General features: G+C 52.8%; 1 protein-coding gene across 5 annotated transcripts in view; it reads right to left on the bottom strand.

Annotated features, from left to right (window-relative positions):
* The window catches only part of Col27a1 (collagen type XXVII alpha 1 chain), a 122,159-nt gene that overhangs the window by 12,403 nt on the left and 84,891 nt on the right, over positions 1-24,865 (bottom strand). For all 5 annotated transcript variants that reach the window (XR_004120844.1, XM_031377624.1, XM_031377623.1 and 2 more), the window contains exons 28-49: positions 24,442-24,495; positions 21,458-21,511; positions 21,060-21,104; positions 20,927-20,971; positions 20,653-20,706; positions 19,836-19,889; positions 19,098-19,151; positions 16,724-16,777; positions 15,196-15,249; positions 12,071-12,178; positions 8,019-8,072; positions 7,741-7,848; positions 6,733-6,786; positions 5,911-5,964; positions 3,786-3,842; positions 3,609-3,662; positions 3,051-3,104; positions 2,777-2,830; positions 2,083-2,136; positions 1,900-2,007; positions 1,514-1,621; positions 717-824 (exon numbers count right to left, since the gene is read on the bottom strand). Coding sequence is in view for 4 of the 5 variants with exons in the window: in XM_031377624.1 (XP_031233484.1) it covers positions 717-824; positions 1,514-1,621; positions 1,900-2,007; positions 2,083-2,136; positions 2,777-2,830; positions 3,051-3,104; positions 3,609-3,662; positions 3,786-3,842; positions 5,911-5,964; positions 6,733-6,786; positions 7,741-7,848; positions 8,019-8,072; positions 12,071-12,178; positions 15,196-15,249; positions 16,724-16,777; positions 19,098-19,151; positions 19,836-19,889; positions 20,653-20,706; positions 20,927-20,971; positions 21,060-21,104; positions 21,458-21,511; positions 24,442-24,495 (1,443 nt within the window). In the remaining variant the exon portion in view is untranslated. The remainder of the gene's footprint in view (positions 1-716; positions 825-1,513; positions 1,622-1,899; positions 2,008-2,082; positions 2,137-2,776; positions 2,831-3,050; positions 3,105-3,608; positions 3,663-3,785; positions 3,843-5,910; positions 5,965-6,732; positions 6,787-7,740; positions 7,849-8,018; positions 8,073-12,070; positions 12,179-15,195; positions 15,250-16,723; positions 16,778-19,097; positions 19,152-19,835; positions 19,890-20,652; positions 20,707-20,926; positions 20,972-21,059; positions 21,105-21,457; positions 21,512-24,441; positions 24,496-24,865) is intronic.

The raw sequence follows: 24,865 nt of genomic DNA, 5'->3' as shown, positions 1-24,865 counted from the left end.
ACACCATCTCTCATTTCGACATTAGGAATATGTGTATCCTACCTCTTCTTTTTTTTTTGTCTTGAGAAGTCTAACTAGACATATACAAACTTTATTGACCTTCTCAGAGACCCTATTTTGTATTGATGATCCTCATCATGTGCTTTCCACTGCTTGGATTGTTTCTGTTTTTCTTAGATTCTTAGGTTGGGCTTTGATGCCACCACTGACATAAAGTGCTACAAACACTCCCTAGTGTAGCCTGGGCAGTATCCCATAAATTCTGGTGTGCTGTGTTCTCATGTTCACTTGATTCAATATACTAATTTACCTTCTGATTTCTTCTTTGACCCAGGGATCATTTAGATGTCTGCTACATAGTTTCCATGTAGGTAGGGCACAGGGAGACAAGTGTTTTACAGAAAGAAGACTGTCCCTGGAGCCAACGATGCCAAGTTCTAATGATTCCGATTCCCATTTTGAATGGGCCGTTCAGGCCCCTTGATACCTCCTTCCTGAGCAGGGGGAAGATAAATGGCATCTGATGCTCAGAGAGTACATGGCTCTGCCTTTGATATCAAGTCAACAGGCAGCTTCTGGCCCTGCGTATACACCTATGAATATGTTTGTGTGCGCTGAGTGTATGTGCCTTTGAGTATGTCTGTGTGAGTGTGTGTGTACTCGTGGCTTTAGGCATGTGGGTGCATGGTCATGTATATGCCCTGAGACTGACTCACCGGCTGGCCTTTGGATCCTGGCTCCCCCTGGGTCCCAGGAAGCCCTGTTCCACCTTCTGTCCCTCGTTTTCCAGGGGGACCCAGTTGCCCAGGTAATCCACTTTCACCCTTCAAGAAACACATCAAAAATCATCAGTCAAAAGGATGCCTGGTTTCAAGACCAGTGGAGTGGGGGAGGGGGATCTAGAGCAGTAAAGCAGAGATTTTATGAGGTCTCGGGATGGCAGAGGAGACATGGGGATGCGACGGGACAAGCTCAGACCCTGCCTCACGACTCTGGCTTCCTCTCTGTGTCCAGCAAAGTTTTCAATTCACTCTTCCTCCTCAGCAAGACATGTAGGCTTCATCTCTCAACTTGTCACCAATCCCCACCTCCCTGGCCCAACAGAGAGGGTCGAAACCTTTCTTCAACTAGATCATCAACTTTAGGGAAGTCAAACACCATATCTGGGTCCTTCATTTACATATCGCTTTCCAGGTGTGGCCCTAGGCTAGACAGAACCAGCTCAAGGACCCTTTGAAAGGAGGCTAGAGCATCCTGGTGGCAAACAACCTGTTGTCCCACAAAGACCCACCAGAGGGCGCCCCCGGACAATGCAGCTAATTTGAAAGGTTTCTAGGGTCCAGCAGGGGGCAGTATTTATTGTCACTTGAATAAACCATCCTTTAAACTTGGGTCAACATGGAGACAGCGATCCAAAAGAACTTTCACATGGCTCTTAGGACATAGATGCTCTAAGAATCAGTACCATTACAACCAGGACCAGGGCAGAAAGGAGAGATTAATGAGAGCTGACCTTGAATCCCGGAGGCCCCTGTGCTCCAGGCAAGCCAGCCACACCTGGATTTCCTCTTCTCCCAGCAGGGCCCACGGGGCCAGGGTCCCCATCATTTCCCTGCTCTCCCTGTAAAAAATACAGGAGGAAGTGTTCTTTGACTGGGACCCTAGTGACTTATAGAAGGAGGAAGAGGGAAGAGGAGGTCACACTTGCCAGGGGGGCAGGGCAATATGGCCTAGTGACCCAGGAGAAACAGTGATAAGAATCCCAATGGATGAAAGACCATCCACCTATATGCCACCCAGTTTCCCACGTGACTCATCAGACCCATGGCCTGTGCCCCAAGGCCTGTGTGTAGCCCGTGGAAGTCTCTGACACCAGATGCCACCTAATGTCCCGCTCACCTGATATCCTGGCCGACCATCCCTGCCAGGGTTCCCATCAGGTCCAGCAATGCCCTCAGGGCCCTGTCTCCCTACCACGCCTCGGGGCCCTGGCAGTCCTTGAAGCCCCTGGAGGTACAGAAGAAGCTGGTCAGACCTTCTTAGGAGAACATAGAAGGTGACAGAGAAGCTATGGCAACTCACCTGGGTCCCCCTCCGGCCTGATGGCCCAGCCTTGCCTGGCTTTCCCTTTGGGCCCTTAAGAAAGCAAAAGCAAGAGATACACATTAGCAGGACCCAGCAGCCCTAGGAGCAAGCACTGAGGGTTGGTGTGATCCACCAGAGAGCCACGTGCCTGAAAGCCCATGGCTGCGGCCACCTTCAAAATCACCCAGGGCTGTCCCTGCTGCACTGTCCTGACTTCCTTCTTTGGCTCCCTCATTGCTAAGACTTTTCAAGGGCTCAGAGCTGGAAACTAGGGCCAGCGGGACCATTTAGTCTTGAGTGTGAATGTCCCTAAGGAGTGTGGGCCCATGGAGCATAGTGAGGAAGATTTTTATCAGGTCTAAATGAGGGAACACAGGGGCCTGGGGTTCACAGCAAGGAGTGGCTCCTCCATGACCATTTTGTGTCTCTCTTCTCCTCCTTCATCCCTCAGCTGGCTCCTCCTTCTTCTTACTCCTTCCCTGTAGTCCAGCAGAGGTGTGGACTGAGTTCCTGGCTAGGCCAATGTCTACTCAGAGGCTGATCCCACAGCCCCTGCGGATGGCTGCAGAGCTTGGGAGAGCCTGGGGGAGTGGTACTTTCCAGCCCTGTCTTTGCTGACTGTGTGAGCCTAGACAAGCCCAGGCCCCTACCCCAGGGGCTCAGCCTCCCCACCCAAGCCCAACCTTCTCACCTGTTCGCCTTTTGATCCTTTGGGTCCTGGGCGCCCCCGGGGTCCTGGATGCCCCTGCAAACCAAGGTGAGGTGACTCAAGGCAGCCCCAGGCCTCTCTCCTGGGGAGGGTGGCCAGTCTCCGCCTGGAGGAGGATGGGTGAGGAGGGGTTTGGGGGTGCAGGCTCTAGGGAAGCCCCAGAGCTTCCTCATGTCCTACAGGGCAGATCCTTTTAACTTTTAAAGAGCTTGTTCCGATGCTCCACCCTGCTTATAGCAGAAGATACAGGACTCACAGGCTGGCCCTGCTGGCCTGGTTCTCCACGGAGGCCTTGAACTCCCTCTTGACCCTGAAAGCGGAGGAGAGACAGGTGAAGGCCCCTCAGAAGTGGCCAGGGAATCAGTGTTCTTCCTGGCCACGTCACTGACCCTCTAAGTCCCAGCTTTGTTAGCTGCTAAGTGGACGGAACAGCAACAGTCCCTCCACTTGAACGGAGGGAAGTGTAACAGTCGCTTCTGCTAGGAAGGCTGTTCCAAGACATAAATGGGGAAACTGGGCTAGCCTCCTCCCCTCATCCCCCAGAAGAAGTTCATTATGCAGGACCATGCTCAGAGGAAAGCCAGCCAATCTGTTAGCTGTGTGCATTGTTTGTGTCCCTATAGCCTTCAGGGACGGACCCTCAAGAGAGTCTGGGCCTTTCCTTCATAGTGGGGTGGTTTCATAGTGGGGTGCTCTCTGCCCTTTATGGCCAATGGAGAAAGGCAGACAGAGGCAGGAGTCTGTATCCAGTCCAGACTAGCTTCCCCTTTCCCACTATCTCTACCCTCTCCAAAGGTAGAGCTCTGATACTTACAGGGTACCCAGGGTCGCCTGGCTCCCCACGGTCTCCTCGATCGCCCACAGGACCCTGAATGACAGGTGCAATGGGTAACATGAGCCATATCTTCCGTGGGTTCTCAGCCACCTGGCCCTGCCCGACGGGTGCCTGATTACACTGAGAGGTCAGGGGGGAACAGAAAGGGGCACTTACCCGATCTCCAGGTGGCCCGGGGGGCCCCTCAGTCTTGCCATCCTCGCCCTGCTCCCCCTGTGGACACCATAGAACCAGCATTAGGCAAAGGCCACTCTGGGAGTTAGTGAACGAACGGCAGGCCGGAGGGAACCTGCCTCAGGGATAGAGGCCAGCCTCTGTGGGCAGGCAGACTGAGACCAGCGGCCCAAACTGCCATTGTAGGGAATGGTGGCAACAGTGTCCACACGCCACATGGACACTTAGAAAGAGGAGCAGAAGCCACAGTGGAGACCTCGGGTCAAGGTAGGCCACCTTAGGCCCTGGTCCAACGGTAAGGTGAACCCTTGGCAGCTCTGCAGGTGGTAGACATGCAGCTGCACAGGGCAAGAGGACCTCAAAGTCTCAGGAAAAAAAGGGGTGCCATCTTTCCTGGGAAACCCTTCTGGACAAAAGGCACTAGCCAGAGTACTCCGGGTGCCCTGCTGCCCACAGGATTGTAAGGAACCATGAGGAACAAGAAGAGGGAAGAGGTCAGAACTGGGAAGCACCCTGGTCAGTCTGAACGTCAGTGCACTACCCTCTGTCAGCTTCGGTTCCCACAGACAGCAGTCAAAGGCAAGGGAGACCCAGCCTGGGGCCACCCCAGAGAGGTGGCCTAGAAGGTGGGACTCCCTCCCTTCCTGCCCACACTTCTGATCAAACCGTGGATGGCATTGGGGACCAAAAACTCCAGTGGGCACCAGGGTTTACCAGAAAGTCTTTGGTTAGGCATCTTAAAGTTCATTTAATATATTGTCTTATAGATTCTACAGCAACCCTGGGACATCCCCCTCACTCCCACTTTATAGAATAGGGAAATGAGGCAGAGGAGCCTGGTGGCCTAGTTCTAAGTCTCGCCCCATCCCTCTGACCACCTGTATTGACAGACACCTATCTACAAGTGTAGGCTGGTTCACACTCTGGGATGGGTTCTGGCTAGAGGAATGGGGCTCAGCAGCACCCTCCACCTACTGTTTAGGAGTTGACCCCTGTGCACCAAGAGGCTGGGTTTATCCACCTGTTCTGTACAGCAATGACGGGGGAAGCCTGGGGAAAGAGTAGGTCTTCCACAAATCTCCCTTGCAAGCCACTCCTCCTCCCAGCCCTGGCCAGTCTGTGGCCAGCTGTTCACTATGGGGCAGTCATGAGCCACAGGACAACATTCCCACCAACAATGAGCTATGCATGTGACAGCACTCCTACTGCATTATGTCTCCTAGAGACGTCAGCTCTCTACTGTATGTCAGTCCATGTTGTGGGGATTACCTCTGACCCTGGGTGGTGGCACTTGGGGCTCTGTCTCCATCTGGCTCTGGAGTTTGTATCATCCCTGGCAGCCTTATGATGGCTAAGGAGAGCGGAGGGTCTGAGTGTGCCCCCTACAGCCTCTCAGGGACCATGCCAGGGCCTGGGACACTGTACTTGTAGATTTTGTACTCAGGCAGGCAGGAGGAGGGGCTCGAGGACAGCATGCCAAGCCAGGGTGACTCACCACAGCAGGACTTAGTTAGTGGGAAGCTGAGTCAGCAAAAGAGAGGACGGTTGGGAAGGCCAGAGACAAGGAGGCAGGAGTGCAGCCTGCTCGGAAGCCTTTCAGCCACGAGGAGGGGAGGACGGAGAGGAGGAGGAGGAAGGGGAGGAAGGGGAGGAGGGAGGGCAAGGGAATCCAGAGTTCTGGCTCCAGGTTTGCTGGGCATTGCTGGAGACATGAACCAAAAGCTGTTCCATTTACCTTTGGGCCCTCATGTGCTCCTTGCTGTGACCAGCATTCACATCTAGCCAAGCTTTCCCCTGCACCTCCCCATAGTTTCTCCCAATTCCAGAGCGCTAATGGAAGGGTATCCCTGGGGCCCTCTTCCTGAGCCATCTCCCTTAGGGTTCCTCCTCCCCAAGCTGGGTGAGTTCTCCATGTGTAGTTCCCATGTTCCCCTTCACACGCATGGGGGAATACCAGAGTGTTGGTGGAGACACAACTGTTCTTTTCTGCCAGGTGACCCTAAAGCCAAGAGTACAGGGATATCGTGTCCTGCTCTATGCTACCCCATCTCTGTAGCCACAGAACTGACCTTGACTCTAGCTAACTGCTTAAAGATGCAATACCTACCTTCTCGCCTTTGGGTCCAGGAGGCCCAAGAGGTCCGGTGATCCCTTTGTGTCCCTGCAGGCAAACAAAATGGAGGGAACCAAAGAGGATGTAAGGACTCAAGAGACAGATGACAAAGGACAGGGACTCAGAGTCAGGGACATGGGGGACAGTATAAGAGGACACCCCCCTGCCCTGCACCTCTCCGGGTCCTGGGATTTTCAGACATGCCTGTTGATCCCAGACACACTTCCAGTCCTGTGCCAACTAGGATAGCAGAGCCCTACTGTGGTGCCCTGGGCAGAAAGCTACCTCTGCAGAATTATGGGAAGAGCCATCCTGCCATTGTGGGAGACTCTGAGCTGGCACCTCCTCTCTAGTCCCCCTCATCTTTTTTGTTCTTTCTTTTCTCCCATCTCTCTTTCCTGTCTATCTCCTTCAGTCCCTGGGTTTGGCAAAGGCCACTAAGGCTGGGAGGGGCCTCCATTCCCCAAAGCACATAGCTGCCAGGCCTGGCCTGCGCATGTATTCTCTAACCACTCTGAGCCCCCATTCCTTTCTAACCAAGCCTGTCTTTTCTGAGCCTTCATCTACTGCATGTATATGGAGGATCTGGGAGCTCGATGCTTCCTCTTTAGGGACCTGCACCCGATCTGCAGGGAGGACTCTAGACCTGGGGTGGGTTTTGGCACACTGTCCCTTCACTTCAATTCTATCCTTGCCCCACCCTGATCTGTGAATCTAGGAGTCCCCTGAGGCTATGGGACTCACATCTCCTCCCCCTTTGCTGGGAAGGACTGAGCTCAGAGGGTGAGGAGAGTCCCCTAAGTGTGTGTCACTTACGTTATAACCAGCCAACCCTGGTTCTCCTTGGGCTCCCATCCGTCCTGGAGCACCCTAGAGAGGAGAAGACCCTTGTTGGTATATGGTACGTCTCCCATTAGTGACTCCCTCCCCTGGCTCCAGCTGCTCACCTCAGCAGCCTTGCACCTATACGATGCCTTGAACCAAGGTGGACAAGGTAGAAGGTGTGAGGCCCCCTCCCAGGCTCCACCTCCCTAGCCCTCCCCTCTCTATGCTCCTATCTATGGTTTATAAAGATGTAAGTGACTTTTTTTTTTCCAGAACCTTAATAGCCTCCTGAGCTAAGCTGCTATCGCTGCTCTAACTTCTGAGACTTCCGGTTAAATAAGTATTATTAAGAGAGGCTTTCACTACTCTGCTTTCTCCAGCAAACCGCTACCAATGCTTGCATTACCCGAGTCTGGATTCCAGGCGAGGCACTGTCTAACGCACGCTCCTGTGTATCTCCCTAGCTTTTACCCACAACATCATACATGCGGCAGGAGACCACCACCGTGAAAGCTTTCACACCACACAAAAGGGCACAGCTCCCTTTGCTCAAATATGCCCCAACCCTCCTCTGCTCCATGATGGAGTCTTCTCTCACCTCACCACTCATATGCATGGGCTCTGCCTCAAGATAATCTAGCAGGGCCCTAGGACTCTCTCCCAGCCATTGAGAGACCTGCAGCTCCTCACCCTGTACCCAGGGATCTGGATCTTTCTCCACCCTCCTTTCAGGGAGTTTATTAACCAGTATCCACAGTTTCCTGGTGCAGTAGCACCAGGGGCCTACTGCAGCCTGTAGTTTGTAAGATGTGTTTTGTCTGCCATGACTGTGTGTGTTCAAGGCTGTAGCTTTGGGAAGTTCCCAAAGGTATCTGTCGTAGAAATGAGGTGGCTTGGGACAGGAAACCTAGGGATTCTATAACAGTGGGGTGGGTGGTTCTTATAGGGAAGCCAGTGCCCTCCCAAATCTTGTTCTCTTCCCTCAGCCCAGATCCTCACCATTGGTCCTAGGGTGCCCCGGGACCCTTTAGGACCTGGGGTCCCAGGGGTCCCAGGGTCTCCAGGGATGCCCATCTCTCCCAGCTGTCCTTGGTAGCCTTTGGCACCCTGCAGGGAGAGAGAGAGAGAGAGAGAGAGAGAGAGAGAGAGAGAGAGAGAGGGAGAGAGGGAGAGAGGGAGAGAGGGAGAGAGGGAGAGAGAGAGAAGATCAGCCTGTGGCTGCTGGGCCAGGGAGATTAATTGGTAAGGGATGTGACCCTCGAAGGCAGGGGACCTACCTTAGCTCCCCTCTGGCCCTTCTCACCCTGCTTGCCAGGCTTTCCTTCACGACCCTGAGGGGACACAGAGGCAAGAGCAGGAGAAATAAATTTCAAGGCCGAGGGAACCAAAGCACCTCCAAGAAGCATCCTTGTTTGGGAGCTGGACACCTGGCTCCAAAGCCACTGTCACTCAGTCCCTGTGCTGTGCAGCCTCGAGCAGAACCTTACTTCCTGGTTGGCATCTGGTCTGTGTCATGGACACAGCATCTTAGGTGGCCTCACAGAGCTTAAGGATTCAACTTGGTGACACGGGCACATTCGCAACAGTGTCACCCACAGCAGCCTCTTGGAGTATGGAGGTGGCTTCTTCAAGCACAGGGATCTCCTGCTGCCTCTACCATTGTGTCCCGGTTATGAAAAGCACAGGGGCCAGCTAGCAATCTGTACTGAGACCTCCCTTTGGCTGGAACCGGAACCATTCCATCCTGCTAGAGACTCCCTGTACTGACAGCCACCCTGTTTCCTAGAGGAGGGCTTGGCCCAGGTGCCACTGGTGTGCAATTGACCCTGATGCAGCCATCTGGTGGTCTCCTCCACATCCCAGTCACTGCTATACACTCCCTGGGGGTCTCCTCATGGCGAGCATCATGCTGGGACCCAGATAACCTTCCCCCACCCCTGAGTATGCAGGCTATTCCTTCTGTACGTCAAATGTGTATTCTCAGCTGCACATTTTCTGAAGTCTAGGCACACAGATCAAGTGTGCCCAGGGAAACTTACATGTGAGCTGGGGTGTCTGTGGGTGGATCTGAAATTTTTAGTACAGAAAAGAGGGTAAAAAAAGGTCCCTTTCTAATGATTTTAAATCTTAAATTTTTATTCTATTTTAAATTATTTAATTATGTCTTCATTTATCTATCTTTTGTGTGTGGCAGCGAGCACATGGCACAGGGAAGATATGAGGTCAGAGGACAACCTGTGGGTAGTCGGTTCTATACCTTCACCTTGTGGGTTCTGGGGATTGAACTGCAGTTGCGAGGCTTGGTAGCAAGCACCTTTACCTATTGAGCCATCTCGCTGGACCCTGTTAATGCTCTCTAAATATTGACACTATGTTGAAAGACTATTCTATTCGGGATCTACTGGGTTGAAGAGATGTCACCTCCATTCACCTGACTTGTTCATTTATCCCTGTTAAGTACTCACTGGAGGACTTTAAGTTACACGCAGAACTCTCTCATTTCTACCACACAGCATCAGTTGAGCAATGCTGCTTTGTCAATAATAAAACCCTGTGACCTTCTCCTCCATAGCTTCTTAGGCACAGTGTCCTGCCTCAGTATGAATCTCAGAACTGGTACAGAGAGTCGGGGTGGAACCACACCCCCTCCAGCCGTGAGCATCCTGTGGGGAGACCCTAAGATCAACAGACTACCTGGAGGCTGAGGCTGGGTCCTATCACAGATAGGCATGAGTCAACTACTGCTGAGGACACAGCTAAGAAACGTGTTTCTAGGCAGTTTGGTCATTGTTTGTACATCAGAGAAGTTATGGAAAAAATTAACATGGCTTCACTGGTCTGTATGATCTTATGTGATCATATGTGCCGTCCCTCGAGGATGAAGCATCATCACATAGCGTGTGACTATAGACACATTTCTAGAAAGGCCCTGGTGGCTTATAAAATGCTATTTCCAAGTAATCAGCTGCCTCCAACCCACGGAGTACAAAACATTCCTTGGGCAGCCACAATGCCAAAAAAACCCCAAATGCAGAGTTTTGCCCACAGCCCAATGTGCACGTAGGCCAAAGAGATGCTGCCAACCTTGGCATATGAGAACTGTGAGGGACCAGGGAACATGAATCTCACATTGTTGCCATGGCAACCACAGCCACATGACCAACGGCAGCCACCAGCAGCAGCTCCTACACACGTTTCCTCCAAACCTCCCTATTTCTGTGCATTCTTGTAAAGGGTTATCTTACCTAGAATTTCTCCTCCTGACTCTCTGGTGTGTACATATGTAAGGTGCATGCATCTGAGCATGTGCGTACACATGCCTGCGTGTGCATATGTGGAGGTCAGAGGACATTGCATGTCGTCCTTTATTGCTCACAGCCTGGAGACAAGGTGTCTCACTGAACCAGAAAGCTGTGTCTTGGCTATGCCAACTGGCCATCAAGCTCCTAGGATCAAGATCCCATAGCACAGAAGTCATCAGCGCACAGTGGGTGCCTAGCTGTTCACATGGGTGCCGAAGATCCAAACTCAGGTCCCCATGCTGCGGAGCAAGCCCTCCATCATTAGACCATGTCCCCATCTCCCCGTTTCCTCTTTATAACTGAGAACGACAAGGCTGGGGGATGGGCAGCTATTTGCCTGGCACACTGAAGGAAGGCTATTCAAGCCAGGAACCAAGGTCTGACCTTTGAACTCAGGTTCTGAGGATATGTCCAGTTCGGTTGCTCCGACTCCACAGCAGAACCTCACCCTCCCTGAGAAAGTAGCCATGGGACTTTAGAACTCAAAATAATCTTGGCACACATTCTTTCTAAATTTTCAACATAGTAAGACTGAGGCCAGTGTAGGCTAGGAGCCACGGCCAAGTCACACGAGGGAAGAGTGAGGTAAGAACCACCCCGTCCTGCTAAAGCCCTTCTTACCCACATCCCCAGGGCTGAGGAAAGCAGTGCTAGGCGGATCTGACAAGCATCTCTCCTGCACTCTTGGGCTGGGCAGTGACCTCATCTCCTTGCTTCTGAGCTCTATTAGCACTTCAGCTCTATTTTTAGGTAACAAATACTTTCCCACAGCCAGTATGTTGCTGGCTAATCTGGATCCCTCCCAGACTGGCCACTCCAATGCTGAAGAGCTGTCAGGAACAGGCTAGAAGGAACATGGGCTGCTGAACCCACTTAATAGCCAGAACCTGTCATGGTAGGGTGGGCAGTAGGGCATCATGGAGTCGTGTTAAGGCCAAGGCTGGCTCAGAGCAGACACCTGCAGGGCTGACACTCCTTGGTGGCTTGTTGCAAGGTGGCCAGATTCCAGGGGCCTGGCAGGACACTAAGTTGGCCACAGAGTCCTGCTCCATACACACACCCTTAGCTCCGTTACACAGTAAAGCTCCAAGCCATCAGCCAAATATCAGAATACCCTATCTGCCATCTGTCCTTGCCCTTGCAGCCTATACAGGCTCTGAATTCCGTTGAGTCCATTCCAGACAGACAGGATATACATACAGAGGTTCAAATCCTGGCTCTGCCATTTCTTACTGTGTGGCTTGGGCCAGGTTCCTTCATCTGTCTGAGTTTCCCAGCCTTCAAGGATGCTAGCTAATTAAAGAAGAGTCAGGAAAGCACTTGGAATGCTGTCTGCAAACACTGAAACAAAATAGGTTCTCTCCTCTACCAAGGACCTAGGGCCCAGGGAAGATACGCATGGTGTCTGCGGTCAAGACTGAATAAAGTTCTACCAGGGTGAGGGGCAAAGCCATCGTTTTAGTCTATAATGTGCAACCTCTCGGATGTCACATAAGGAAAACTAATGTAAATCACACAAGGTCCTGGCCTCCCTGGGGACTGAGAAAGTGGCCTTTGGACTTTAGAACGCAAAACTATTTTGGCACACGTTATTTCTAAATTTTCAACATAGTAAAACAGAGGCCAGAGTGGGCTAGGAGCCACAGCCAAGTCCTGAATGACCCTGAAAGACAGAGACCTAGTCCAGGGTCAGGGATGGCTTCCAAAGGCAGAAACTACCCATCTGTGAGGAGGACTGAAGGCACAGAAGGGTATAAGAACAGGAAAGAAGGGAGGGTGTACTCACACGAGAGGAGCAGGTGCAAAGGCCCAGAGGCAGGGCAAGCTCAGACCAGGAGACAAGAAAACAGGCTGGGCATGGGGCTGAAGGAGATGAGGTTACAGGGCCACAGGGCACAGAGTTTCTCCTGAGGGCGCACAGGAGGCCACAGGAAGGCTGAGCAGGAGAGGGACAAACTAGAGAACTTCTCAGGAGGCCTGGACACATATGAGCATCCCTCACCCAGAGCCCCATGCAGCCCACTCACCTGGATGCCAGGGATGCCCGGGGGCCCAGGGGGCCCATCCTCTCCTTTCAGTCCTTCCTGGCCCTTTTCACCATGCTCACCATCAGGCCCCGGGTCGCCTCTGTCCCCCTGGGTCAGGGGACAGAAGGAAGAGAGAGAGAAAGAACATTAAAAACCAGGTCATCAAAAGCCCGACACCTCAGGCAGCCCATTATCTGCTGACATGCCTTCAGTACTGGAGTCGGCCTCACCAGAGCCTCTCCTGCAGGTTCTCGTTTAGTGTTTGCTACCGATGGGGAAACTGAGGCAGAGCTAAGTCAAGCCAGTTGGCCCCAAGTGCCGCCATTTGGGGTAAAGCTAATCTGCAGCTGGCACCAAGTCCTGGAAAATGGGGGCCCAAGGGAGGAGTTCTTATGGGTAAGCAAGGTGTAGCAAGGACTCCCTGAGAATGACTACTCTAATAGCCTTTCCTATGAAGCCCCTGCATGGGCTTCAGGAGCCCAAGGCTCAGGTGTCTTGGGTTCTCCAAGCACTGGTTTTGCGATATGCCATGGGTGTAGCCCTTGTGGGTGTATGTACTCTAGCTCTGCATGCCAGCCTCTCTATGTTTCCCTCATGTTCTGGGCAGAACTGCCTGAGCTCTGCCAGGGCAGGGTGTGGGCTCCAGTTCCAACAGGGGCTTCAGGGTCAGGGACTGTCTATCATAAGCCCATCTCCAAAGGGATGACAGGCATGGAGCTTGCAGTTGTAGCATGTCTGCGTGGCCTCGCTGGGACTGTTGCAGGTCCCGAGAAAGAGGGCAGGGGGTCCCGTTTCAAGGAGGGGGGGTGCTGGGAGTGGGCCTGGAAAGGCACAGTGCTGACAACTGCACACAGGCTCAGAGCAGCCGTGGGAGAAGGGCAGAAGGAGTCTGATTTGGCCTGGCCAGGAAGAGAGATGCAGGATACAGATGTGGTGGCGGGAGCCTGACCTTCGGGGAAATGAGACTGGCATGGAGAGTGGTAGGTACTTTCCAGCTTGGCCTGGGGGACAGCTATAGATGTCATATGACAGAGGACAGCATGAACTGAAGAACAGACCAGCCTGGAGCAGTGCTAGGCATGTGGATGACGTGCATGGTCCCTTTCCACTAAGCTTGTCAGAGTCCCAGCACAGCCTGGCACAGAGACCTGCTGGCCCAGATCCGGCTCTCAGAGACTCCCCTGGCTCTAAGACTGTGCTTCTGGCTTGTCATCCTGGCCACCTGCTGTCTTACTTGTAGGCTGGTTGCTCTAGGTAGCCAAGCTAGGCCCAGGTCCTGGCCAGAACCAGTCTCCAGTGACTATTCATGGCCTGACTCCCACACAGCTGGAAATGGGGTGCTCTGGGCCCGTGAGAATGGGCTGTAAGGGTCCCTGGAGACTTCTGGAATCCATGATATCTGCCAAGGCTCAGAGAGCCTTCTGGGTGGCCTCTCTCAATCCTCCCAGTCCACAGATGGAAGAACTGAGCCCACAGAGAGGCGGAGATCTGAGCTCAGGGGACCGAGTCTCTCTCATACCCAGTCACAATGATTCTTTAACTACTCTCTGTAACTATGTAACTCTCAGTTTGCTCATTTATAAATGGGCTCCTTCCTGTATAGATGGAATACGAGAGACCGTGCATCTCCCGCAGCACAGCCCGTGGCAGTGTGTGCTGAGGGTGACGGCCACCTCCGCTGTTATCAACAGAGATACTGCACATGAGAGCACTGTGAAATGCTGCAGCCGTTGAAGAAGCAGTTGGCTGCACAAAGGTGACCCCTGGACATGCAATATAGGAAGCACTCTCTCCCAGGACCACTCAGGATCAGAAAGGTGCTAGGCATCGGCATGACCACTCTAGTCCAAAGACCGTTGTGATTGGCTTTGGAAGCTAAAGGCAAGAGTTGTCAAAAGCAGAGGTAGAGAGACTGTGTAAAGCCTGGACCTGCCCTCCTGCTCCCTTGGGGTAAAAACTCCAGGAAAAAAGTGGCCATCTAGAAAGGGATGAGGAGGCTGTGACCCCCAGGCCTCAGCTTCTAACTGAGAGACTGCTGGATCAGCCTGGATGAGTTAATTCGCAGCAAGCCCTTCAGGTATGCCAGGATCGATCGACATTTCTTGCACACACAGTGTTTGCAACATTAGGCCTGTTGCCCACTGGGCGTGGCCAGCACCGAGCCAATGAGGGCCCTCAACTGACTGCCCCTGAAGCTGTACCCCAGGCAGCAGAGCTGGGGCTAAGAGCAAATGGATAAGTGGCCGACAGGAGGCGCGCTTTCACTTGCAAGGAAAACAGAAGCACTGAGAAGGCACCCAGGGGATGTGTTCTCTGGTCCCTGGGTGACTGTGAGGAGCATAGGGCCATGAGGGTCTGGCTCTGAGGTTGGGAAATTGAGACTCAGAAAAGCAGAGGCACTTCTGTGAGATCTGTGGAAGACAGGTAAGAGGGGACATACATGATACGGGGAGTCTCTCCAGGGTTAGCATAGAGAAAGCCTACCCGCTGAACAAGGCTCAGAAGGGGACTGGGACAGACGCAGGGCTGAAGGTGGGGCTGTGTCTACTCAACATCTGCAGTTTCTACTCATCACCGGCCCACCCGGAGTTCAAGTGAGAGCCCATAGCTCCCGTAGGGAGCAGCAGTGCCCACGGAAGCGCCTGCTGATCCTTCACTCACAGCCAGACTCTGAACTTTGCCTTCCCGTGAGCCTGTTTTCCCCTCCTTCAGAATGGGTGTTGGGTGTACAGATACTGGGCTGTGTGTCTACAGCAAACCTTTTCTACTTCTCTGTGTCTGTTTCCTCATCTGAACATTGAACTCAAGCATCAACGGACGTGACTCATAGAGTGCACAGCCTCTTATTGTACCTGGCACCCTTGGAACTAGTCCCCCGGAACCCCCCAGTGCTGGCTTATGGACCCCTGGTGATGATCAGAACCTTTAGTATCTCTAGAGTGTTTGGAAGGGGAGGATATGAACACCCCAGGTAGAGCAAGGGGGGCAGCCTTGGAACCCTGCTGATATCCTCCGCCCCACCCCTAACCCCAGTCCTCTGCAGGGCAGGAGCTGCTCATTCAGTGCTCTGTGGGAACTAGAGCAGGGTTAGAGGCCATTCCCAGATCTTGGCCCAGACAACTCACCTTCAGCCCATCTGGCCCCACAGGGCCAAGATCCCCCTCAAGGCCTGGCTCTCCCTAGGAGAAAAAGATGGGGAGGTATTACTGGGTGGGAGTGCAAGGGGCCTTCCCTCTCCCTTGGGGGATCAGGAAGCCACTGGCTCTCAGAAGATGAACAAATATATTTCTGTGGGGCAGCCTTATGGACCAGGCACCCTGCTTCACTGGTTGGACTGGGGAAGCCAGTGTGGTCTGGTGGGTACGAATAGTTTCTGACAAATGCCAACGTCAGCATCATCAGTGCTTCCATAACCTCAAGTAGGATCTTAGCTTCTACGGGAATCCCCTTTTTTTCTGGAAAACATGGCTAACAGAGAAGGGGATGACCCACTCATGGGTGTCAGCCGCCTGAGGCCTCCTTCTGAGAGCTGGAGTACGTGTTCCTGGAACCCCATCTCAGATGAGGAATGTAAGGCCAATTGGTTAGTTCTACAAGTGCTAAGGCCCTGTCGGAAGTGTCCCCCCCATTGTCCTTTCAGCACTAGAAGAGCACCAGTTCTCCCAACAGCTGCCAACCTAAACTAGCATGGCCCTCTGATTTTAGAATTCAGAGCTGTCCAGAGGCAGAGCAAGGAGGGGACCCAGGTTGGCAAATGCAGGAATGGCAAAGGTGCGACAAGTGAGCAGATTCTGCTCCTCTTTTACCCACGCCAGACTTCCATAATCAATCCATTAGAATATCAGCTCCGTTAGACAGGCCTTCTAATACACCTAGTACACAGTGGGTGTTAGGGGAATGCCCATCTGCCTCTTGAGAGTATTGAGTCTAGGTGGGGCCGCAGGACCTTCCTTAACACCGTTTTTAAAAGAGACTCCCAAGACAGCCAGGGCTACATTGAGAAACCCTGTCTTGAAAAAAAAGAAGAAAATAAAATAAAATAAAATAGACTCAACTGATCAAGCTTGGCAGCCACGCATTGCTAGCATTTCTGGAGTCTAAGCTCTCACGTGCTGCCCTGGGGCCTTTCCTCTCACTTTGCCTTATTTGTGGAGCCTCTGGAGACTGGGCATGGAGAACTTGAGGCATCATAAGGAAGAAAAGATGGAGGCTGAGGAGATGGGGTGAGGACCTGGTGCCCTGAAGACTGACTGCACAAACTCACTCACTCTTGAGCCTTACCTGCCCCATCTGTAAGGCACTAAGGATGCCTGCTGTGTCCCCACATTTCCCAGGAGTCTACATTCACAGAGCACAGAGAGGGACACCGAGGTCTCATGGGGCTTCTTAGAGCCCCATGGGCTTCATTTGGAAAGGTAAAGGCTAACTGTAGAACAGTGTTGGAGGGAGACATATTTGAAGGAAAGTATTTGGAGGTTAAATATTTCTGTGGTGATGCTGGGTACCCAGGGAGACCAGTCAAAGCTGTCGGAACTCCTGAGCTGTTTCCACAGTGGGGGAATCTGAGAGTCTGGGGAGTTGATCCAAGCCCTTCTCCTGCCCACTGCTCACAGGTGACCTGGGAGCTCTAGGAGGAGAATGTACGTCACTTACCCGCTGCCCAATGAGACCTTGCTCCCCAGGGGGCCCCAGAGGTCCAAGATCACCCTAAGAGAAGCCAAACACAATCCATGTGAGTGTGTATAGCCAGATTTAGTCTCTGCCAGCCCTTCTTCCAGCTCTGACTGGAAAAAAGAACTGGAGAAGCTGGGGAAAGTTACTTCTTGAGAACAATAGAGAGATTCTAACACTTAAGTCCAAACCCCTGCTCCAGGTAAGTCCTGGCCGAGGGATGCTCCTTCACTAGGCAGCTGGACCACCTCCACCTCCACCTTCATCACTACCATTACTACCACCAACCAGAACACCAAAATCACCATCAGCATCACAGTCAGCATTATAATCACTGTCACCATCATCCCAACCATCACCACCATAATCACTATTGCCATCATTACCAGCAAGATCATTACCATCATCACCACCATCCTCACCATCATCACTGCATGACCACCACTATCAGCATCATCAACACCATCAGCAGCATCACCACCATTACCATAATCACAAAACCATAATCACCACCAACACCATCATTAACCTTTCCGCCACCATCATCACCAGTACCATTGTTATCCCTACTACCATTATCATCATCCCCACTATCATGACTGCATTACCACCATTACCAAAACCATCATCACCATTACCACCATCTCCACCACTGTCTATCTATCCCCATTATCAGAAATACCACCATCACTGCATCAGCATCACCACTATCACCATCACTGCCTCACAATCATCACTGCCATCATCATCATCATCACTGCCATCACTGCATCACCATCACCATCACTCCATCATCACCACCATCACTGCATCAACATCACTGACTACATCACCACCATCACTGCATCACTATCACCACCATCACTGCATCATCACCATCACTGCATCACTATCACCACCATCACTGCATCACCACCATCACCATCACAGCATCACCACCATGACCATCATCATCACTGCCTCACCACTATCACTGCATCACCACCATCACCATCACAGCATCACCACCATCACCATCACTGCCTCACCACCACCATCACTGCATCACCACCACCATCACTGCATCACCATTACCACCATCACTGAATCACCACCACCACCATCACTGCATCACTATTACCACCATCACTGCATCACCACCACCACCATCACTGCATCACTATTACCACCATCACTCCATCACCACCACCACCATCACCACCACCATCACTGCATCACTATTACCACCATCACTGCATCACCACCACCACCATCACTACCACCATCACTATATCACTATCACCACCATTACTGCATCACCACCACCAGAATCACTGTATCATCATCACCACCACCATCACTCCATCACCATCACTGTATCACCATTGTCAGCGCCATCACTGCCATCCGAGTTGCTCATGCTGTTCTAAACACATTTTCATTAGAATGAGCTGGACCTTTGCAAAATCCTGAGAGAACAGTGTCATCCTCCAGAAGCTAGCCCAAATGACAGACTCAGGTCAAAGTGGGTGGCACAACTAGGGCAGCCATGGCTGGAGAGCAGAGCGGATGAGCACCAGCAGCCATTCTTCCTCTTCCTTGAGATTTGGTAAGAAACAAAAACGGGGAAGCCAGAACGCCTGTACCATCCCCTTAAAGGTCTCCAACTAGTCCCCCCTCATTCGGAGACATGCACACTGTGCTCCCTGCTGGCGTCTGGGCACTAGGAAGTGGATGGAGGATGGTGCCCCAGCCCAGTCCTGACTGGAAGAAGCCAGTCCTATGCACTTCATATGAGTGGCACGTTATACGTAGATGGCTTTTTTTTTTTTAATTGCCTGGGCAAAATAAGGCAGAGATGAGCCAAGGCCAGGAGCTCCAGGCCTGGTTCAGCTCCCTTAGAATGACAGGACAGGAATGATTTGCTTCCAGTCCTACAGTCCCTTGGCAGGTGCCCCTGGGACAGCATGGCTCCTAGGCTCTCAGGTCTTTGGGATAAGCAGGGTCTTTCTCCAGCAGCAGAAGACATATGGGGGCTCCCCAGGGCTGGGTATCAATAGGTGTCTGTGTCCACACAGCCAATGGAGTCACCTGTGCTGAAGTGCTGATGGTATCATGGAGACCAGGAGGGGCAGATGCCCCAGTGAGGGGACCAGAACAGGTGCCAGAAAAAGCACAGCTGGGCAGGGGACAGTACAGGGGCTCTGAGCTGCTTGGAAACTCTACAGTGGGCATGTCAGGCCTGCTCCCCAGCCAGGACAGAGACCCTATTATCCCAAGCACAAGAAAGGTCTGTCTTTCCTCCAGGGAGAGGACAAGGCTGCCAGCTGGGAACTGGTGTCAACAAGTCATTTTCCCATCTTTCATCTTGTCTCACCTTCATGCCGGAGTCCCCAGGAAGGCCAGGTTCTCCTGCTGCACCCAGCAGCCCCTGCAAGAAAGAGTCCCTGGGCTCTCTCGGAGCAAGGGCTGGCCCCTTGCTTCAGGCAAGCCAAAGGCCCAGAAAGAGCGAGGGGTGTGCTCGGGTCACACCGGGGAGCTGCAGAAGTGGGGTTAGGCTGCAGCTTCTGAGTCTTGGCAAAACTATAGGGTTGGCTGCAAGCTGGCAGAGCCTCACACTACCCGGCAGCTGGACCCTCTGCCTACCCACGAGTGCGGTTTACCACACAGGAGCCTTTGGCAGACAGACAAGGAAAATCCATGATTTGCATGAAGTTGTGGGGAGGAAGAGGCCAATGGTGGGGCAGGCCTAGGCCTTTCCTTCTTCTTTCTGACACTGGGCCAGGATGGTGAAGGCGGGAAAGGGAGACCCTCGGCAGGCTGGCTTTGTTCATGATTCTGTACCAAGGTGCAGTCTTAGCAAGGCAGGAGGTGGGGAGGACCTCCCAGGAAGGTCCTAGATCTCCGCCAGTGCTGTGAGATAGGCTCCCAGGCCCTCACCCTGTGTCCTACATAGATGTGTTGTCTGTAGGCTCTCTACCTTCAACTCCACAGCACCAACCTAACCATCTCTGTAGGTCAGGACATGGATAGAGCAGCAGGTGGGCTTCCTGACCAGGAGGGCTGAGATGCTCCAGCAGCAATAAAGGACAAACCAGGACTCCTGGGCACTTACCTTGGGTCCCATCTCTCCTGGAGGACCAACTGGCCCCTGAGGTCCCTGGGAGCCCTGGAGACAGACAGACAACAGTTAGGAGAAGACAGCCTGGATTCCCTGTGAGGGGAGGAGCTATGGGGAGGCTGAGTCACACAGTCTGACATGGTAACTGGAAGACAAGATCCATACACCCTACCCCAACCATATACAGTTCCTCATCATCCATTTCCAGGGTCTCCTCTGCAACCAAGTGAACCCCAGCAGGGCTGCCTCACCCTGCACCTCACCCCCACTACAATACAACTTTGGAACTTTAATCACTACACCTTCTCCTGTTCTGCCCATCCAGCCCCAACTACCCCTGGCCTTCTAGAGTTCAAAGGATCTTCCTGGGTCTCCAGTCTGGTTCCCTGAAGCTGCCTCAAGGAGACTCCTCTGCTTCCCCCAAACCCATCCCTTGGGATGCCTTCTGAAGGACAAGCTATGTGTCAATGGCTTCCTTTGTCCTTTCCTTACCATTCACAGGGACCTCTCTAGCCTCCTGCCTTCTGCCTTTCCAAATGCTAAGTTTTCTGTCTATACATTTCTCAGATTATCTCTACAACCACGTAGCAAGCACAAGCTAGTTATCTCCATTTAGTAACTGACCCAGTGGCCAAGCAAGCCAAGACTCACTCTAGAACTCAGAGCCAAGCTCTCCACCCCTACAGGCCAGGCCTAGTCTGTTCTTTCTATCCCTCCTCATCTGTCTACCTGGCTAACAGTCCCTGCTACAATCGGACCGAGAACAGTCTTTCAGGGCAGAGGTACCAGAGAGAGGGTGATAGACACCTACCGGTTCTCCTGGGAGGCCCTTGGCACCTGGAGGGCCTGAGGGACCAGGGATGCCCTGTGGAAAAGCACAGGTGACCTTAGCCTCTTAAAGCTTCTCCATTATGCTTCTCCCTTGACCTCAGGCTAGTCTTGTGGTGTATCCAGGTCCCCACTCCACCCTTATAGCTGAGAGAGAAGGTCACCTGTAGGTTCCCATGATGGTCAATAACTTGTAGTGATGTTTCCCCACCTGCCCCAAAGCCTTGTTGAGAATCTGCAGAATGAATACTACTTACAAGGAAGCCTTTTGCACCTGAGTGGCCTCGCTCACCAGCTGCGCCCTGGAAACACAATGGGCATCTTTAGAGGCATGTGTCACAACAAATTGAGGACAGACAAGGGACCCAGTATAGGCAGGGTCTGACATACCTGCTGTCCCGGCTGGCCAGGTCTGCCCCGAGGTCCTACACGACCCTGTGGGAAGCAGAGCATGTAGAGGTGGGAGAGCGGCTCATGAGGACCCCTTAGATAAAAGAGGGGTTCCAAGAGGACAAATATCCTCCTTAACACACTGCCGGTGGGCATAGAAGGAAAGTGGCTGCCACAGTCACTACAGAAGTGCTGGGGTCAGGAACCAAGGACCTTTCCCATGGAAGGGAACAGTGGAGGGCATATGTGATCCCCACAATCAATCCCCCCCCTCTCTACAGCAGAAGACTGGATAGTGACAAAATGAGTTGCTGGGAACAGGCCCTGAATCATCCTAGGGTATGATAGCTCAGGGTCCAGTCCAGGGTTTGGAGGGGCAATACAAGGAGTGTCTGTACCTTCAGGCCCTTGGACCCCTGCTCCCCAGCTGGTCCATCAGGTCCTCGAGGGCCCTGGAAAAGGAAGAAGATTCCAGCACAGTGGACTGAACGGCAGGGGTCTCCCTTGGGCTGTGCGCTAGGAGGACGAGATTGCCCAGAACCTCCTGCTTTCCCTTCTCCTCCTCTTCCACACACAGTCTGAGGTGGGTCATCTGCAATGGCTTGGGTGGCTTTTCAGAGGTCACAGCCTATGGGAGTCAGCTGGAGACCCTAAATGCAATGGGTCACACTGTCTAAAGTGTCCTGGGTGGCTGCCACCAGCCAACCCCTGTCACAGATGCAAAGACTGAAGGCTGAAACAGAGAAACCTGTGACTATGTTGCCACAGCCAGGCCTTAGCTTACTGCCACCTACCCCCTCCCTAATTCATGTCCCAGTTCTGGGGAGATGAATGCAGGCAGGGGTGGGGTATCCCAGGTCACAGATGGGGCTAGACCCTAGAGATGCTCCTGGTTCTGGGCTCTCTACATGACGCAAGCTCACACCTCCCTGGAAGGCCACAACCCTTGGAGTGGAGGCTCAGAGGCCCAAGGGATGCAGCACATGACCAACCTGCCTGGAATCAAAGCCTTTTTAGGAGAAAGGGTGAAACACTGTCACAGAGAAAGTAATTGCATGGAAAGGGGCCTGGTGTGAAAGTGAAGTTGACTGTTGTTGGTAGTTGAGGGTAGAGTCAGACTTGGAACCCAAGCCAACCAGATGCCTGCTTATCCCCCTACTGTCTGCCACTGTTTATTAGGATGGGGGTGAATTCCCTATCATAGGAGACAATAAGAGGGCCAGGACCTCTAGGCCTGCCTTCCAAGGAGGCTGTACATGGAGTGGAGTATTGAAGAGAACAACATCTAGAAGCCAGGGCTGAGCTGTAGAGAAAGAGGAGCCGTCTCTCCTGCATGGAGGAGCAAAGAGACAGTGGATTCCAGCCACCAGGGATGCCCAGCCATTATTCAGGGTTATGGTCTCAGATAGCCTATCCTGAGGGTCTCCCAGCTACCTTCGTTCCTTGTGTCTCAGGCAGGCCTTCCTATGGCAAGCATGCTAGGGTTCCCATCAGAGACACATGATATTCCCCACAGGCCACATCAGCAGACCACCCTGGGGTTGCCCCTCCTGCTGGGTCCTGTGGGGCTCAGCAGAGCCACTCCTGCCAGGGGCAGAAAACCCAGTGTACCACAGCCTCCAGAGAAAAGGCAAAAGGAAAGAGAGGGAAACCCCGCATCTGTGGCCACACTAAGGCCAAAGCTCTTGAGAAGCAACTGGGTTTGCATACCCAACCAAGCCGGTACTGTTGCTGGCCCATTTTACAGAAGGAGGAGGAAGGGAAATTATCAGTCTGATGTCCAAGGGGAGAAACTCACTCTGAAAGCTCAGAGGTAGCACCAGGCATTTCGTATCACAACAGCCCTTCAGTAGGAACCCCCTACCGGAAGAGATGGGGAGAGCCTTGGAGAGGTAAGAGACTAGCTTGAGGTTTCACACCTACAAACTGGGAAGGCAAGAGATTTGCCCCACTCCAGGTAACCAGCCAGGTGCTTTCATTCTTTGGCAGAGTGCTAACGGGCCACCCCTCTGTCTCCAGACCCTCTCTCTCAGCATAGAACGCCCACTCTACACACGGGCAGGGAAGCCAGCATAGCTTTTCAGATCTCCCATGCTCATCCGTGGGGAAACTGTGACTCAGATAGCAAAGAGCCTTCCAAAGAACATAGGACTAGCTAGGCCAGAACTCAGATTTCATAGGTGCAGTGGGCGCCTCTCTAGGTTCCCTGCCCCAAGGCTGAACCCATGCATATTTCACCCTCGGCCAAACTTCACAGGAGATGGCTCTGGTCCTTTTATGTCCCAGCATGTCCTGAATACTTTCATAGGAGCCTGGCTTTCCTCAACTGAGATGTGTATTGGTGGGGAGAGTGTTCTAGCTGCTGCTGGGAAGGGGTGTGGGCAGCTCACTCTTGGGCATGTAGACAGCCCAAGGGGTGTGGGGCTTCCATAGTTCACCCCACAGCTAGGTCAGGGGTTGTCCAGAAACCCTTGTCTCACTTAAGAGACCCAAAAGGAATGGGGACTGGGAGGGACCCTACTGGCCAAAGCAATGTCTCGTCTTCCTACCACAAGATGGCTACTCAGGCCATGTCTTAAAACTAGATACAGCCAATAGGAGAACTGTGTCAGAACCCCGCACAGGGCTTGGTAAACAGTCTGGGCAGCCTGCCCCATCCTGTTTCCTCTTCACAAGGAGGCCATATGCCTTCACTCCAGAATAGGAGGCCATTCCATTTACCCCTTGTAACTGAAAAGGAGACTATGTTTGGTATGTCAAAGAGTCAGATTCCCTGGGTTCAGATCCCAGCTCTTCCTGTTCTACAGGTTCACACCTGCACTAAAGCATTAGGGAGACTGATGCAGAATCACTGTGCAGCTGTGCAGCCTGAGGCAGGTGTCATGACCTATCTGTGTCAGCATTTTCTGAGGGCAACAGCACTTCCCTGGCAGGGTAATGCCAAAGGTGAAATGAGTTACTGTCCGTGACAGACAGCACAAAGTATTGGTGGATTCCCTAGGCTACTGTACTCAGATGGGCTCTTGTCTTAAAACTCCCCACTATCCTTAGTGGATAGCTTTGACTGTTAAAAGCCAGTAGTTTGTGACCTATGCCCGAGTCACAAGGTTAGGCAGGGCTTAGGCCTTCCCTGTTGTCCTATGTGTCTGCCTCCATTGGTGGCTCACACAGTGAAAACAGTGGCAGAATGACTGAAGAATGACTGAGGCTTGTTTATACCCTCTGGACACCAGGTGTGATGCTCAGACACAAGGCTGGGAAGATGGCTCTGGCTCAGCCCCAGCATTGGACTCTGGCTGTACCTGGCCCCCTAGCCAGTGCTATGGAAACCACAATTCCCAGAGTGGGGCAGGTGACATGAAGCAGAAGTGTCCTTGCTTACCCGGTGCCCCTTGGCTCCCCTCATGCCCGGTGGGCCTCGAGATCCTGGAGGGCCCTGTTGGGGGAGGAGAGGGTTGATTAGAAGCCCTCTTGAGGGCTTGAGAACATTGGTGGGGTGGGGAGCCAGCCGCTGCAGAACCTGCTGGGAGAAGCTCCTGGCAAGTGACAATCCTGGGCATGGCTAGTGTCCTGGGAGTCTGGGTTGGCAGAGTCTCCCTGGACAAATGGTTTTCCAATCTCACAATCAGCAATGAGAGGTGACAGCAATGTAGGATAGGCATCTCTGCTCATTCCTGTGTACTTTCTCTCCTTAGAGGGCACCTAGTTCTGTTCCTCATTCCCAGCTAACACCACACACAGCCCTGGGTAGGCTTCCGCCAACTTGAGGCATCAGGAGCCTTGGGGAAGGAGGAGGGGGAGGAGGA

This window comes from Mastomys coucha, unplaced genomic scaffold, assembly GCF_008632895.1.
Source record: "Mastomys coucha isolate ucsf_1 unplaced genomic scaffold, UCSF_Mcou_1 pScaffold18, whole genome shotgun sequence".
Lineage (NCBI taxonomy): Eukaryota > Metazoa > Chordata > Mammalia > Rodentia > Muridae > Mastomys > Mastomys coucha.
Note: the sequence above shows the minus strand (reverse complement) of the source record. Positions and strands in the feature narration are given on the sequence as shown.